General features: G+C 35.0%; 1 protein-coding gene across 2 annotated transcripts; it reads left to right on the plus strand.

The window, feature by feature from the left end:
• The first annotated feature begins 241 nt into the window (after positions 1–241).
• LOC125652331 (leucine-rich repeat-containing protein 74B-like) lies at positions 242–12,133 on the plus strand. Of its 2 annotated transcripts, none has more exons than XM_048881419.2 (12): positions 242–607; positions 3,735–4,141; positions 5,136–5,320; positions 6,475–6,582; positions 6,762–6,855; positions 6,952–7,001; positions 7,340–7,507; positions 8,161–8,355; positions 8,589–8,684; positions 9,048–9,305; positions 11,379–11,458; positions 11,547–12,133. In XM_048881419.2, the coding sequence occupies exons 2-12, from the start codon at positions 3,808–3,810 to the stop codon at positions 11,761–11,763; spliced, it is 1,785 nt and encodes a 594-aa protein (XP_048737376.1). In that variant the 5' UTR covers positions 242–607; positions 3,735–3,807; the 3' UTR covers positions 11,764–12,133. The 2 variants fall into 2 exon arrangements, with proteins under 2 accessions (XP_048737376.1, XP_048737377.1); XM_048881420.2 differs by having other exon boundaries at positions 265–603.
• Positions 12,134–18,088: the final 5,955 nt, after the last annotated feature.

The following is an 18,088-nucleotide window of genomic DNA, read 5'->3' on the forward strand; positions in this document are numbered from 1 at the left end:
TGTCCTTTCAACTTGATACGTAAAAGTGGAAACCATTTGTGAGGAACATTTTTAAAGCACCTGCCATGTTTTGTCCACTAATAAGTGACAATATCATTTACATGCATCAATATATAATCCATACCACTTTGTTCTTGGCGAATTGTCCCTCAAAGTCTCTTTGTTTAAAACTTCAAAGACATTTCGCGATATCAGCGGACCATCTTAGTTTGAAAAACAACACATATTGCCATCTTGGCATGGGTAATACACGAAGAGTGGAAACGGCACCGGCTTTGAGTGTTTATTTATGCCGAGATTTAAATACTTGTAATAATTTGTTCTCAATACAGATGATGTATAGGATTTGGTAGCTTGGCTAATACACTTAATCGCCCGACATTATGAATTGCGAGCGAGAATTTAACAGATCAATGGCTCCATACAAGCCTTAACGGGTACTTGATCGCTACGCTCTCGTGTTACGTATATTTTTCCAAACGGAACTCTATAACGAAAGGGAATCGAAAATCGACCAAAGTAGAGATGCTTAGTGATTGAAAGCGTGTAAATTTGATAGAAAATAGTTTGGAACTATATCCAGTGGAAGTACATGCATATCTAGTAGGTAAGATTTATCTAATCAATCTCTCTCATAGGTCTGTAATCATTTATCATGATTATATATATATATATATATATATATATATATATATATAATATAAAACACAAAGATGACCAAAGTCACGGACAATTCAATTGTCAAATTTCCTCAGGAAAAATCGATTTGCGAATGATATAGCTAAAAATGTACAAAAAGCCAACACTAAACCTAAACTAAATCTTAGAATTACATGTTATTGTTTATTCTGATATATAAGTGTATATATAAAGCAAACTATCACTCTGATATACGAGTGTATATATAAAGCAAACTTTTCGTCTTTAGCTCTCACACTCAGGTTTTTGTACGACAGAATACATCTGATGAGCAGTGGGTATATTAGTAAATTTTATAAACATCTGCTATAGTTCATCCTCTCTCACTTCGCACTGAATTGAAATAGTAAAGGTTCCGACAAGTTGTTTTGTTAACCCAAAGAAGGTCTTTTGTATACCTTATCAATTTGATATATCTCTCTGTATTAGTCGACACAATTACCGTTTTATCAATATCAATGAGTTATACTTCTCGGCATAACAGAACTCCGTTTAAAGTAGTTTGGTTAAACAGTTAAAACACATATGACATGTGCGTTATTGAAATCTTTAAATATCCTATTCTTGAGATATCCGTTTTTGGACGTAATGATTTCTACACAAAGCTGACTGTAACCTAAATTCAGAAGTATACCTCTTGGGGGGACATTCCCAGAGATTTCTGATAAAATAAGATTGTAACTCTGTTCCCAAGCAGGATTGGGATCGTTATCTGATTATCAAGTCCTGGGTATCAATCACCAATCTAAAGGGCGACAGAATACCACGGCAAAAGTTGTCATATAGACTTGCTTTCATTTCAAATTAACTGCACATTTTGAAAAAAAAGTTAGCAGTAAAGTTCAACAAACGTAATTATTACTTGAATTACAAATGATAAGTAATCTCCATGTTTATTTATGATTTTCATTGTGAAGAAAAAACCTTTTTCAGTCCGATTTGAATTGAACCAAAAATTGTGCATTATAATAAAATCATAGCTGTTTACTCACAACAAAGATTGTGGTAAATGAAAACGACCTTAAAAGGGTTTTTGTGGCAAATTGAAATACTAATCGTCGAGGCAGAAATAACAGGGTCTTACAATATTGACAAATCGTACCCATCGGGCAATCTTTTATTTTTAAGTCATTTGAAATTGAATTTGTTTGATATTATAATGTTTTTAGATTGTAATTTAAGATACTTGGTATGTAATTAAGTGATTATTAAACAAAGGATGCAATCAAACTTCGCCTTCAGTCATAGTTAAATGCATTTACATCTAATCCGTTTACTGCCTGCATATCGTATTATATCAACAAAATGAAGTTTAAAGTTTACTACAGAATTAAATTTAAGCTTAATCAACCTGTTAGTTACATGTACGTCAACTTCTCAATAATATATATTTTTACATTCCAATTGGCATCACCTTTTAGCCTTTGATTTTTATTGGTTTCGACAATACGAAAGCTCAAATTCGTCATCGTTAGGCAGTAGGCTAAAGTCGGACGTGTGCAAACTAGGATCCGCGGATCTCTCCCATCTTGTAAGGGAGAACATAATAAAATAGATCGATGTTACACGGAAATCGCAAAAATACGAATTGAATAATAAGGTGATTCAGTAATCAATAAACTGCAATTAAAGGAGGCATTTTCCCTCACAGGTAGTTATACCAGAAAAAAAAAGTTTCTGGAATCACAATATCCTTCAAGGCAAAAGATTCAATTGTTACCTGTTACAATATTTAGCAAATGACAGTTGAGCATTCTGAATCCAAACTTTGACATCTTTTTTTTTTACCAAACAAATTTAGTTTTCCTCACATTAAAATTCTGAAAGTTAAGAACTGATTAATAAAATTTTGTGAAACATGGATACCACCCTAACAGAAAGAGACACATTTACATGAAGACTGCAAGTATTTCATGTCTTCAAACATCACAACAAATCCGTTTTACAAATCCATTGAAACATGCATTATCTACATAAGTATGTTGTTTAAAACGATCAATATATACCAAACATATATTCATCAATCCATGTAGCTGTTTTTTAATGTGAAAATATACATATATAATTCTAAAGATTCACTTATTATCTTTCTAGTTTTTGATACAATTATTTTTCAAAATGCCGATAGGTCATATTATGTATGCAGAAACTTAAGGTACCTTACTCTATTGAAATTATTCATTTCTGCTCAGTGTAGAGCTGTATGTTCTCTGAGACACAGGTACTACGTGACGTGAGGTTTTAATGTTGAACTGATCAAACCCGTTCACATTTAGATAGGAATTAAATGATAACGGGTTCCCATGCCCCGGTGACATGGTCTAGTTGAGTATCATTTATGGCAGTATACCAATATATCTCGGAGCCATTGTAAAGATTGCAGCCAGGATCCGATACCATGTACATCATTCCGGAATAAAATAAAAACATTTCCTCCTTTATCCGTGATGATGAATTACCATTTGATTTGTAAATACGTACAATTTCATCTTTGCCAATACGAGAAATTAAAAAAAAAAATCCATATATAAAGATATTATCATTTACACAAAACGCACACACTAAAAGCATAATTTATTCTATAATTTTGGAAGATGGTATACGATTTCTTCCAACACATTGATAAGTATTCATCTTAAGTCCTAACCAAACAAAGGTAAGCTCTTCAATGCTGCAATAAAAAAGATAATAATGACGTGTTGGTTTTCGGTAGTGAAGTGTCCTTGAATAGCTGACAGTCGCAATGGCAGCGTATTCATACAAGAAGACCTGTGATTATTTATATTGAGATACCTATATGTTTACAAAAAATCCTTTTATTGAAATTAAATATCAGAGTAAACGTGGTTCGTCAATCTGAGAGCTTTGATAGTTGTTTAAAATTACAGGTACAGCGTCATTGCATGTATTGACGGAGGGAATTATAACGAAGTCTATCGAAATGTATCGCTCATATCAGTAATGTCAACATACTGGCCAATTATCCACGGCCTGTGGAGGACCTCTCATTTTCATTCAATATCTGTCCATTGCAGGTTGCACGTCAATGATGTAGCTGTTGAGGATTTCAAAGTAAAACTCAGAAAATTTAGTGTTTCATTGTGAATTATGTCTAGTCTGCTTCGGGTGCAGAAACAGGAAAGTGACCTCAGCAGACGAGTTCTGTCGCCTTTGGTGGAGGAACTGGACGAAGATGCCGAAAATAAGCCACCGACGTTACAGGAATTTCTTCCAGTTTATGGAAAAGAAAATGTTGATGACATAGAAGAGAGCAATGAGGAGCATGATGATTCTTTGAATAACAATAACCTTCAAGAAAATGGGTTCCTGGACGCAGACGAGGAAAACGTCAGTGATGATGAAGAATATTTTACAGAGGAGAGCCTTTCTATACACACCGATCCCGACGATTATGACACGGATTTAGAGATTGACACAGAATGTATGTAAAAGTAAAATAATCATCTATAGTTTGTCTTCAGAGAGTGACACAGAATGTATGTAAAAGTAAAATAATCATCTATAGTTTATCTACAGAGAGTGAAACAGAATGTATGTTAAAGTAAAATAATCATTTACAGTTTGTCTACAGAGAGTGACACAGAATGTATGTAAAAGTAAATTAATCATTTACTGTTTGTCTATAGAGAGTGACACAGAATGTATGTAAAAGTGAATTAATGGTTTACAGTTTGTCTATAGAGAGTGACACAGAATGTATGTAAAAGTAAAATAATCATCTATAGTTTATCTACAGAGAGTGACACAGAATGTATGTAAAAGTAAAATAATCATCTATAGTTTGTCTACAGAGAGTGACACAGAATGTATGTAAAAGTAAATTAATCATCTATAGTTTATCTACAGAGAGTGACACAGAATGTATGTAAAAGTAAATTAATCATCTATAGTTTGTCTACAGAGTAATGGTCGTTTTATAGTGGTGAAGATACGTAACACATACCCATCCTTTACAGTAGTTTGTGTACCCTTATGTCACTTCTTGGAACAGCAAGTTTTATAGTGAACGTTTGTGTGACTGGAAGGTATAGACCTGTATGTAAAATAGTAGTACATTTGGTACAGTATTTAGTGTGGGTATCAGACCTGTATGTAAAATAGTAGTACATTTGGTACAGTATTTAGTGTGGGTATCGGATAGTATATTTAGTAAAACACCAGCAAAAGGTGAACATGGCGTCACAGGGTTTAGATTGTTAGTCTGGGCCCAGTTGCACAGAAGTTAGTTAAGCTTAACTGACAGTTAACGTCTAGTTATCACTATATAAATGTAAGAGTTAATGACAAGTTAACTGTTAAAGTTAACTAACCTTCGTGCAGTTGGGTCCTGATTATTTGGAAGTACTAGTATAATAAACATGAAAATGTATAAAAAGAAAGCATTGTTTCATTATCATGTCTGTCTCGTGTTGCAGCTCTTCTGAATCCAAAAACAATTGACCACGACACTACAGGGAAGACAAAATACATCAAGAAGTGTTTTGACTTAGGGATAAACCCCGTGTCTTACTTTGTGAAAAACTTAGAAAACAAAGAACTTAAACTTCGATTCCACGGACTTGGTGCAGAAAGTGTTAAAGCCATATCGTTTCCCTTAGAGGTAAATCCAGTCTCTGATATCAACGGTAGTCTATTATGATCACTTATTCAACATTGACACAAAATATTACATTGAGCGGGAATTATTACATTGAGCGGGAATTATTACATTGAGCGGGAATTATTACATTGAGCGGGGTGTTGACCCGTCATTAACTCGTAACGTTAATAAGTGTTATCATTAAGTGTTATTATTCGGCGTAGAGTTTCAAGTATCTGTTAATTGCTTTAAACCCCCGTGCCTCATATATCCTAGTTATTTGTCTACATATGGACTTAAAAATTTTCAATTGTGTCTAAACCTTCTTTGGATTCGAAGGTTTCATCAAACAGGTGCCAAATAGAATGGGAACACTTGGCATAGAAGTTTTGTTATTTTATAGTTGCCAATGTTCAATTGCACTAAGAATTATTTATCATCATAAGACGGGGAAACGTTAATGAGAAAATATCAACATGTAATTAATGCTATCCTAGAAAATATCATACTTCGTAAAGCTGCGCGACCGACGGAATATTCAATAGCGCCTTTTTCGCACAAGAAAAGTTTCTGATAAGTTTCTCCTCAAACCGATTTAATGTTCTCTGATTTCCTCACGGGGGTAATATTGTAAAGATATAACGGTTTGCATTTCCTTTTTTTAATGTGCAAAAATAGGTAGACACACTCGAAAGACTCTGAGGGCAAGAATTATCATGTCATTGCAACGACGTATGTATTATATATCTCTGTAAAGAAAATAATCAGAAAATAGCAACGTTTTCAAAACTTGATGTGGAAGAAATGGACTTCTTTTAGAATATTCTAAGCCATTAAATCTTGGAATTCGTTCTCACACATTGAGTACAGAGAAAGATTATTTCTGGATATTTCATGTATACATTGTACGTACAGTGTGTCCTTGATTTAACCTCAGTGTGTTAAGGTATTTCTCACTTAAACTATAGGAAAAGGACTCTCTCTCTCTCTCTCTCTCTCTCTCTCTCTCTCTCTCTCTGACTTCCATATACAGTAATACAAGATTATGAAAACGAAATTATTTCATTGATACCATAACACAACATGTGCATCTTTTAAATTCTACCGTGAACGGAACCACTTTATTACAATATTTGGTTCGTTTTAATTGATTTCTGTTTGTTTTACTTTTACAGACAAACACAAACATTGAGATAGTAAACCTGGAGGGTAATGGAATCGACAGTACGGGGGCTCGATGCTTGTGTCGCGTGCTGAGGGAAAATCTCTTTCTAACTGAAGTGGTGAGCACACTATAGATAATTTGTGACGAATGAGACAATTCACACTAAAACAAATACATTTTAAGCGTACTATCTGAAAACTGGTAGAAAGGTGATGGCAGACAGAGATAAAGAATCAATAATGGAATATGAAAATAGAAACTATAGGTTTTTATGTGTTCAATATTTCATTTCAACAGGTGCTTAGTGAGAACAAAATTGGAACCGAAGGCGCCATTTCAATATGTCAGTTTTTGAAGAGCAATAGGAATCTATTAAAAGTCGATATGACAGGTAAATATCTGTTGAAAGATAAAAATTCGATATGGAATTGTTTGAAAAAGATAATGCAGAATTTTAACACCTTTTTAACCCTTTACTCATTTGTAGCGAATGAAATAGGGGACCCTGCGGGGCAGTCCTTTTACGAGGTCCTGAAGGTAAGGCGCTTAGGACTATCTACAAGTTACAGTACTGTACGAAATTACTCTACACTATATACATACAAGTCCTTACATATTGAATAGTTCCAAATTATACACCATTTATAAGGTGTCTTATAAAATTAATACATCGACATCTACGAACAATTAAAAATGTTTTCCAAATACAAGATAAATCTTTAGTAAATACACAAGAGTTTTTGATATATTAAAAAAGTCCGAAATATTTATGAATGGCTGAAATTTATCTCGCGTCACAAAGATTATTGTTAATATTATTCTATTCATGCAGAAATGTAGTTTTATATTCATCTCCATTTATCTTTACAACACAGGAAAACCAAACGTTAAAAGAGCTCATTTTAGCGAACAACAGGTTAGAGGAAACCAGTGCCCGTTTCCTGAAAGACGGAATACAAGAGAACGACCGACTGGAAATACTGGACCTCAGCTGGAACCATTTCAAAACAAAAGGAGCTGTAGCAATCGCTGAAGGCCTTCAGGTACCGTCAACCTTTACACATCGACCTTCAACCTTTACACTCCAACCTTCAACCATTACACTCCAACCTTCAACCTTTACACCTCAACCTTCAACCTTAACACTCCGACCGTCAACCTTTACACTCCGACCTTCAACCTTTACACTCCGACCTTCAACCATTACACTCCAAACGTCAACCTTTACACCCCGACCATCAACCTTTACACTTCGACCTTCAACCTTTACACTCCGACAAGACATTTATGCAATTATTTTGAGATTCTTGGAACACCCAGATTTAATTTTGCTTGTCTTTCTGTGATCTGTACTTGTAAATCTAGTTTTCACATCCTTGTTTTGAAGATAGTTATTACTTATCAATGACCTTTTCCCTCTTTCTTTTCTTAATTTCGCATTGTTTTTAATGAGACCTTAGTTTATAAACGACCAAGGGAGTATCAAAGGATGTAAATCTAACTTGACTCCAGTCATTTATAGTCTGATGCACCATGCTGGTCACGTAGCATTGTACAATGTACCTTTAGTCTTCCTAGTTCCACAAAACAACATGTCTAAATTTCAAGCCAGTCGAAAAAAGGTTCCAATTTTGTAAACACATAGTCATTTCTTACTTTTCAAGTTCTGTAAACACATAGTCATTCTCTGTCGTAGGAAAACGTTGGTTTGAAGAAGTTCCGTTTTCAAATGGCTGGTCTTGCAAAAGCAGGATCAGAAGCGATGATGAAAGCTTTAAAACACAATAGGACTCTGAAAGAATTGGACATCAGTTTTAACAGAATCCCAGTGGAAGGTGCTACATTTTTAGCCAGTGGGTTGAAAGAAAATGATGTTCTTCAGCAACTGAAGGTAATAAAGTTTGCTTGTTCTTCAGAAAATAAAGGTAAAAAAGTTTGATTGTTCTTCAGCGACTGAAGGTAATAAAGTCTAATTGCTTGTAAATTATATCTCATCTCATTTGTGTTATAAATTAGTCTGTAAACTGTAGAGCAATACAATATCAAAGAGGAGAGATTGCCACTTTCAGTAACCTTTAGTACATGTACACAATAATTCTTAAATGTACGAGTTGAAAATTACAGGTTGGAAACAATCCTTTTGAAAGTGAAGGAGCTATGGTCATCTTGGAATCTGTAGATGCCAACGAAAACAGTGCAATAAAGTACCTGGATTTTAGTGTAAGTATTTCTGCGTGTATACATTTCTGAGAGTATGTATGTTTGAGAGTGTATGCATTTCTGAGAGTTTCTGTATATCTGAGAGTTTCTGTATATTTGAGAGTGTATGTATATCTGAGCGTGTATGTATTTCTGAGAGTGTATGTATATCTGAGAGTGTATGTATTTCTGAGAGTGTATGTATATCTGAGAGTGTATGTATTTCTGAGAGTGTACATGTTTATATTTCTGAATTTCTGAGAGTGTATGTATATCTAAATTTGGAGTACATAAAAATTACATGAATCTTTTACTGTAAACGATCAAACAAATGGCTTAACGCACATAAAGTTTTGATTACGAATGAAAATTCAACATTTTTAGAAAATGCTGGTGAAAGCCGAATTTGCTACAATTGAGGATAAACTTCGAGAGCAAAGAAATGTTAAGATTAAACATGAGGGTATTCTACCGGAGATGCACCCCAAGAACGGCACCTACGCCCGGCTGAGCGCCTTCAGACGGGACCCAATAGAGACCTTCAAAAAATACGCCGAGTTTTCAGGAGTCAATCTCCACGATGTCTTCAATGGAGGACATCGTCTACGACTAGATGCAAACGAGTTCAAAGATCTTATTAAGGTAAGTCTTGGTTTAAACATGTATATCTCTTTGTAGTTTTCTAAATTTTTATTTCCTTAGGGATCCGGAGTAGAATAGGTCCTCAGTACCCCTTGCTTGTCGTAAGAGGCGACTAAATGGGGGCGGTCCTTCGGATAAGACTGCAAAAACCGAGGCCCTGTGTTAGAGCAGGTGTTGTACGATAAAGATCCCGCTCAATTGCCATAAGTGCCAAGGCCTGCAGCCCTTCACCGAAAATGGTGACGTCTCCATATGAGTGAAATGTTCTCGAGAGGGACGTTAAACAATATACAACCAATCAACCATCTAAATTTCGAATTCTTTTGATGTGTAGCTTAAAATTTTGTTTTTACCATAAAATGACTTTGCCATTCCGAGTATGAAAGTTAGCAGTGAGCTTGACAAAGAGAGCAATGCTTCACAGGAATGGGGTTATACAATAATTCTCGAAAAATTATGTTAGGACTTTTAAGAAAAACAAATATCATCGGACTATAGAACGTGTGTGTTTATTATTTTTCATACAAGAGTTATGTCAGAAAATATCATTGAATGCGTGCCAGGATTTCCTTTTCTTGGTTTACTATCACTCCGGTTTTCCTCAACATGTGTATACATTTTCTTAAGCGATAAAATCGTTAATCGGGTGATTCAAAAACCACTAAGATTATAATCATAATGCAGTACTTAATCTAATATTTTACGCAAAGTCTCAACAGACCTTTCTGAACTTCGTCAGATCTCTTTATCTTCAATCCGTGGTTCGACACGTGAAATTAAGCGCTTTAATGATAGTGAAAAGTGGATCAAATTTGTTATGACGAGGTAATTAAAAATCTTCTGTAATTCAAGTAACATAATAAGGGTAAACATTGGTCTGTTAATTAATATCTGGAGAATGCAACACATTTCAAAATCATATTGCTGCATTAATCTTAATTCGTGAACGCTTTTTATAATCTTTATTTGATAATCCATTTTCCTCGTTACGACAGTGACAGCGAAAATTTGAAACATGTGTAAAATGTATTTCATTCTACATGCGTGGTAAGGGTCACGCATCAGTGATGCGGAATCTTCATAGTTTCCACTCTGTCCGTCCGTCTATATCTTGTGAACACTATTGAAAGTATTCACAGTATATATCGATTTGGTTTTTAGGGGGACGGGGTGTTTTTGTTTTTGATTATGGAGCTGTGATACTAGTAACATTTTATAGACAGGGATTTTCGAAAGCTCAACATTTTAAAGTAATACTTATTCTACTTATTTCCATCTCACTTAAAATCAGCATTTCACAAATTGTATGGTCGTTATAACGATATAGTTTGCCATACAACCTGACATAGGGTCAAATGCTGTTTGGCATGTTTCATACCGTTCTTTACACACTGATTTTGACTACGCTTTACTGTTTACCTGATCAATATATGGGACTCATGGCGGGTGTGACCGATCGACAGGGGATGTTTACTCCTCCTAAGCACCCGATCCCACCTCTGGTATGTCCAGGGGTCCGTGTTTGCTCTACTCTTAATTTTGTATTTCTTATAGGAGTTATGAGATTGGTCACTGTTCGTTATCTTCATCTTTTCATTTTAGATATCTACATTTTCTATTCAAATTTATCTCTACTTTTATCTTTTATTGATAACCTTACTCTCATATGAAAATGAAACTTTTCAACATGTTATAAACTTATGATTGATACCATCTTCCTGTTTAATTTATTTGTCGTTTCACGTTACCTATAATTTGTTATTTTATAAATACATTATATGTCGGTCTAAGCTTCGGAGCTCTTAAGAGATTTTGTCACTTTGTTGTCAAGATATGCCACAGTAACTCCTTTCTTATTCTAAAGTAATACTCTTCAGGGATAGTGATATGTTGTGTTTGAGTTTTCGATTCTATTGCCTGCATATTATTTCTATGATAGAGTTACGGGACTTTAATCGATGACCCTAAGGATGTAACAATTAGCGGACCCCTTGTTGACTAGTCAGTTCTTAGTTTATTGATATGTATATAAGTTAATATGTATTCTGGATTTCTTTATATATTGGGTTTTAGGGTTCTGGGATCGACATACCAGACCAACAGCTGACTGTGCTCATTAGGACTCTGGATGTAGACGGATTCGTCAACTACAAGTAAGTTATTTAAAACTGAAAGCTGTCATATCAAAATAAAATAGGATAGGTTATTCATAATATCAGTTCCATACAATATCTTTTTTAGTCGAATTCTAGACGAAAACGGATCCGAACCCCCATTTAGTCCCGACTCCCGATCCTCGTCCGCTGTGAGTTTTGCTTCCGACAAATCTGAGAGAACTGTGCCCTCCGCCAGGCGGCGCACCTCTAGTACGGACGCTGGACTGAGTACGGACAGCGGAACAAAACCCAAGTCGGCAAGGGACAAACCAAAAAAGAAGGAAAAGAAGAAAAAGAAATGACAAGCTCCGCGTATCATGTCGTTGATAACCATGGCATTTGTATCTTATGGTTTAAGGTCTGTGTTATAATGATTTTCTAGTGGTTGAAACACTTTAAAGATTCTGATCACGTTGTTTTGACAACGAAGTTGGATCTTCCGTCCTGCGACACATTGTACATCACGCGTATAACGCAGACATGCTGTATTTTTGTAATTGAATGATGATGTATTTCTTGCATACGGTGCTTAATGTTATTATGATATTTTGATTTTCATTAATGTTCACATTATGGTCTTTGCATTTTCGTGTAACAAATACATAACAGCATCACAGCAGGCATTCGTTTGTTAAATTTCATGTTTTCATGAATAAATATTTTACGATTCATTGTTATGAATTCAGTGTTTATTGCAAAGGTGGGGCAAAAGAAAGATAATTTACAGTAAATATTTATGTTGTATACATGTATAGAAATCTGATAATAAAACGACTCGCTCATTTCTGTATACACGTGAGCAGACCTCTCTTTGTTTGACGTTATAATGAACAGAGACGTTAACGGTCGGCAAACTAACAACTCAACTTTTTGACAAACGGGATGGATTCAGCTTCTCCTTTGTTAACTTTTCTTATTCCATTATCACCTGCATGTAATCAAGGCAAGTAAGTTGATGCCATAAGGGTTTAAACAGTCTCGTCTGAAGTCAGCATTTCGCAAATTCTGTGGCCGTTATAATGATCAATGTACAAGAGTCATACTGCAAGACAAAGTAATACTTGAACAAGAGGCCCACAGGCCTTATAGGTCACATGAATACTAGTGAAAAAATATCACTACTCCCACAGGCCTTATCGGTCACCTGAGTACTAGTGAAAAAGTATCACTACTCCCACAGGCCTTATCGGTCACCTGGGTACTAGTGAAAAAATATCACTACTCCCACAGGCCTTATCGATCACCTGGGTACTAGTGAAAAAGTATCACTACTCCCACAGGCCTTATCGGTCAACTGAGTACTAGTGAAAAAATATCACTACTCCCACAGGCCTTATCGGTCACCTGAGTACTAGTGAAAAAATATCACTACTCCCACAGGCTTTATCGATCACCTGAATACTAGTGAAAAAGTATCACTACTCCCACAGGCCTTATCGGTCACCTGAGTACTAGTGAAAAGTATCACTACTCCCACAGGCCTTATCGGTCACCTGAATACTAGTGAAAAAGTATCAATACTCCCAATGGCTGTGAAATCTAGAAAAAAAAAATCCTGTTCTGAATATCTAAGCTTAATGCTAATGTTAAGCAACAGTATAAAACAAGATGTGTTCTTAAAACTTCACTGCCCTCAAAAGTGGATACACTGATGAAAGGTTTGACATAATATGATAAGTGTATTAACATTAAAACATCAAAAGATATGACTAATTTGGACCCACCCTAGAGTCAAAACTCTTGGTTGTGAAATTCACCATTTTTTGTACATCCTTTTCTGCTATTCCTAAGTATGCATTTAAATTTTATACAGTATCAGCAAACTTACACATAAATACTATATACTAAGTTTGGCACCACCCTGGGGTCAGAACCCCTACCCTTGGGATAATAAAATTTTCATATTTGGCAAAGGACTACCTGCTCTTTCTAAATATCCATTTAGTTTAAATTTAGTACATGTATCAACAAGCATTCTGAGAGTATTGCATAGTAATATATAGTCCCCTACCAGAGTCAAAAATTATTGGACCTCAACAATATTCGAAGTTCAATATGAGACTAAAGTTATGGTAAAAGGGAAGATTGGGAAACCAGGATAGGAATGGTTAGATATCAACTAATATTCAGGCACAAACACTAGACCAGGAAAATTTCAAAATCGATCTGTAACTTGTTATGGCAAAGCAATCATCATGATCTAATGAATATCAAATAAATATCTGTATAGGCACAACCAAAAAAAAAAAAAAACGTTAGGGAAACTGACAATTCATGCTATTTTTCCAAGTCCAAGGGCCATAACTTAATGAAAAATCAATGGACCGAGATGAAATTCGAACTTGATTTGTAACTTGTTATGGCAAAGCAATGTACCAAATATGAAACGAATATCTGCAAGCACATAAAAAAGTCCGGAAGACTGACAGACAAACAGACGGAGCGCAAACCCAAAGTCCCCTTCGACTTCGTCGGTAGGGGACTAGTAACACTAAAGAAGATGTTATATAAGAGTTTTACACATAAACACTAAATAGTAAGTTTGGCCCCACCCCCTGGGGACAGAACCCCTACCACGGAGATAAATGTTCAGTTGTTAACGCACGACCACCAATTGCAATAGGTGACCTACAATTGGGAACAAAATATTACCAAATATATTTGTAGTCTTTTTATCAATGAATTAACTTCTGCGGAATTCATAAAATGGATTGCTAGTTAATTAATATGAAAGAACTTACATGAGTTTAATATGCAAAACAACTCACATTGAGAGATATTTTCATTACTTTTAAATAAGTTGTTTCATTTTAAAGAAAAATTCGACTTTCTCGTTTTGACCTTTAGAATTTGCATCCTAATGAAGTTTGATTCATTAGATATTCATTCTGTAAAACCTGCGTGGCTAACATATACATACAAGTCTAAAACGTACTGACAGAATATTATTTTTTGGGTATAAGACATTTTAAACGTCTTTATAAGAACCCAACACGATCTCAAGCGAGGTAATTCAATTGCTTACCACTGAGCAAGGCTATTTTTACTGCTATAATACAGCACAGCTAACGGTGTAATCCCAATTTCACAAAACACATAACATACTTTTAAAAACCAATTACTACTTTCTAATAAAAAATTATAGAAGGAATCCTAATTTTTTTCCTTCTGATTCTTGTATACTTATTGCAAACATATTGCCAGTATTTTTAAGAATGAAAAGAAGTATATTTAACAATGACACACACACACACACACACACACACACACACACACACACACACACACACACATATAAGAAACGTTTTCAAACGTGATTCATTGAGCCGAAAATCACCTGAACCTTGTCCTTAAACATGGAATTTAGTCGTTAGTGGGTGTCTGAAAGAGAAACCCAAACACATCAATAGACTAGAAACTAGTGACGAAAATGTTTCATGATGCAGATAGTAAAAACATCTAGTGATTCAGGAATGTAGTCATTACACTTCTAACACAGTTTAACCATCCTCGTCCCCACATAACATATATCAAGAGGCCTTCAATACATTATTTATTTACCATTAAATACGGCCCACATAAATCTTCAATTTACGTTTACTTTCAATATTCAAGGCCAGCGTCATCGGACTGTAAAAATAGAACGAGAAAATTATATAAACACCTAATGTAGTGTACAAGGTGATGACTATCTTTGTTGAAAATTTTGACAAAAGTAAACCATTGTAAGGGATCATTTATGGTGGGAAAATAAGAATGACTAGATAGATTTTAAAAATACACTCAGCTTCGATCTGTTTGTGAGAGATTCTTGAACAGACGTAAAACAAATACATGAAAATTTTTCTCTCCTAAATGAAAACTTGAAAGTATCATCTACTCAAAATGTGTAGAAATCATGCTCACAGATGACGAATACTATAAGAATATGAAACACTGCCGTCAGAGTGGAGGGGTCGTCTACCGAGTACTGACTCACGGGCACTCGACCACTAGGCCTAGGTTGTTTCCTTTTCATTTGACAGAGATATTTATTTTCCCCTTTATACTTAATAAAACGTGTACCATCCAAAAATATTCCATTTGGATGTACTTGTATATACATAGAGGGTCGAACACACACTGAGAAAACGGGGGTTTCCCCCTAAGTGCATAAATATACAGGTAAATGGAATAGTTTTCGTTTCGATGGTACACATTTTATTGAGTATAAAGGGGGGGGGGGTCTAGGTCCAGTGGTCAAGTGCCGGAGTATTGACTCCGTCTTAAAACGTCACCCCTCAAAAGTTAGGATCGTATTACCTTTCCCCAATACTAATGTATGGAATGTGAAGATAACGAACAGTGATCCATAACTCTTATAAGCAATACAAAAGAGATAGTTGGGCAAACACGGACCCCTGGACACACCAGGGGTGGGATCAGGTGCCTAGGATATTATGATGATGAAATTCATGATAGTAACTCTTTGATTTGTTTCTTTGATTTAATGAAATTGAAATACTATAGACATGTAGTACTGTTAAAAATGTTATGGATACAGAAGCATATTTCGGAATGTATTTTAAGGCATAATGTACATAGTATTTAATTTCTCAATAAAAGCACTTATCTTTTAGCTTGACATAAACCCTACATTACCAAATTAGATGTTTGAATTATGGAGAGTATTAAACAAAGGAAGCATGGGGTGTAATTTCTGCATTCTAGACTTCGCTATTTACACACATCACCCGAGCCCATTGATTATATAACATCCACAAAACAAATAATTTAGACGATGGAAAAAACAATCTCGAATTTGGACCTCAGTAATCTGCCATGGTTATGTGAAAAACACATTTAAAGGAAAATTTAAATATTTTGGTGACTCCATGATGTACTCTTGTCATGTCTGCAAATCTCTTCTCGTTTTCCACCTGACATAGAGACATGCGTGGGCACTTACTACTTACACGGTTGATAGGAGGTTAATTAAAAATGAAACACATGCTCTATTGCCCTAAACTCATATCGCTAATCTGAACAACACATTGATCCAGAGGTACAGAGTGATGAACATGTTTTATCTATTTATGTGTCGGATATACTAGATATTTCAAGAAACCTGTCTGATTTTTTTTAGCAGGAATTTAGAATTTGCATCCTTGCTTGATTACAGTGGGAAAAAACCCCACTACTATTATCCTTTCAGAACATAATTCTAATAATACATATTTCTGTATTCTTTTCCATTGCACACACACACATATATAATCCGAAATATAAGTATAATATAGAAATATTAGGACGCCGAAAATTATGAAAATGACGAAAATTATATATATATATATATATATATATATATTCTGAAGAAACACCTGCCCATTCTGCATGCCAACAAACGAATGGCTGGTGTTTTTAAGGAACCACCGATGGCATCCTTCAGGCGTCCCAGAAACCTGAAGGACATGATAGTAAGGACCAAACTGGATAACCCTTTACCCAATGGAGGTTTCAAAATATGCTCAGACCTCAGATGTCAATTATGCAAATATAGCTCAGACACTGAGGGTTTTAGCAGTCCTGTCACGGGTCGCAGTTATAAAATATTGGGAAACTTTTCCTGCAAAACTAATAACTGCATCTATCTTATCAGTTGCGATGTCTGCCAGAAGCAGTACATAGGAGAAACAACAGACCTTTGCAGACGGGTCAACAACCACCGGTCCTCCATCAGAACCAAAAAAGATTTGCCAGTAGCAACACATTTCAATGGCAATAACCACCGATGGGAGGACATGACAGTAGGGGTTATTGATCATGACCTTAGTTGGTCAGATACCGAAAGAAAGCAGAAGGAAAAATTCTGGATGCACAGGTTGAAGTCATTTGAACCGCATGGTATCAACAAACCTACTGACTTCACCAGGATGAATACGGGCTAAACCCTTACTAGATTTCAAGCTTCATCTAGATCTACTCGTCTGATCATGTCCCTAACAGTGGTACTATGACCATTTTTGAACACATTTTTTTTCTTTTCAATTCTGTTTACAATCAGTCCATCTTTCTTAAAATTTGTTGAACTTCATAACCGATTGCTTACATGTAAAACCCATTTATCAGTTTCCGCGATTCTGTTTTTTTTTTTTTACACATCTACCCTAGACATGATCAGTACGGGAATGTCTGATGTTGATTCAATTTCCTGGGCTGCCTATTTTCTTTGTTGTTGTTGTTTTTGTTTGGAGTTGGTCCATTTTGTTAACTTATTCAAACTTGTTTACATTATCTTTCTCTCAAACTTTGTTCATTTCTTATTTCGTTTACATAGCTTATTTTCATTTATTTATTTATTATTCATTTATTAATTTTGTATTTGTTACTTATTATTATCTTTTATAAATTATGCATGGCTAAAATAGAATCTCTCTGGGTACGAGTTAGCTTTACTATTTGTCAACGTAATTGGGTTAACTCGTTCCACTTGAGATTAATTAAGTTTATTGTTTTTCTTTTCGGACATTTTGGATCAGCTCTTTGGACGAATAAGGCATGTCCTAATTCGCTCCACTTTTAACATTGATTGGCAAGCCTAAAGACCAAAAACATGTAGTCTGCGTTGTAAATACGTTTGTAGATTAG

The sequence above is a fragment of the Ostrea edulis genome, chromosome 5 (assembly GCF_947568905.1).
Source record: "Ostrea edulis chromosome 5, xbOstEdul1.1, whole genome shotgun sequence".
Taxonomy (NCBI): Eukaryota; Metazoa; Mollusca; class Bivalvia; order Ostreida; family Ostreidae; genus Ostrea; species Ostrea edulis.

Excerpts from the sequence above, each read along its gene's own strand:
- LOC125652331 (XM_048881419.2), top strand. The coding sequence starts at position 3,808 with ATGTCTAGTCTGCTTCGGGTGCAGAAACAGGAAAGTGACCTCAGCAGA. Across the intron at positions 6,583-6,761 it reads ATCTCTTTCTAACTGAAGTG|GTGCTTAGTGAGAACAAAAT; the intron begins GTGAGCACACTA and ends TCATTTCAACAG. Across the intron at positions 7,508-8,160 it reads CAATCGCTGAAGGCCTTCAG|GAAAACGTTGGTTTGAAGAA; the intron begins GTACCGTCAACC and ends TCTCTGTCGTAG.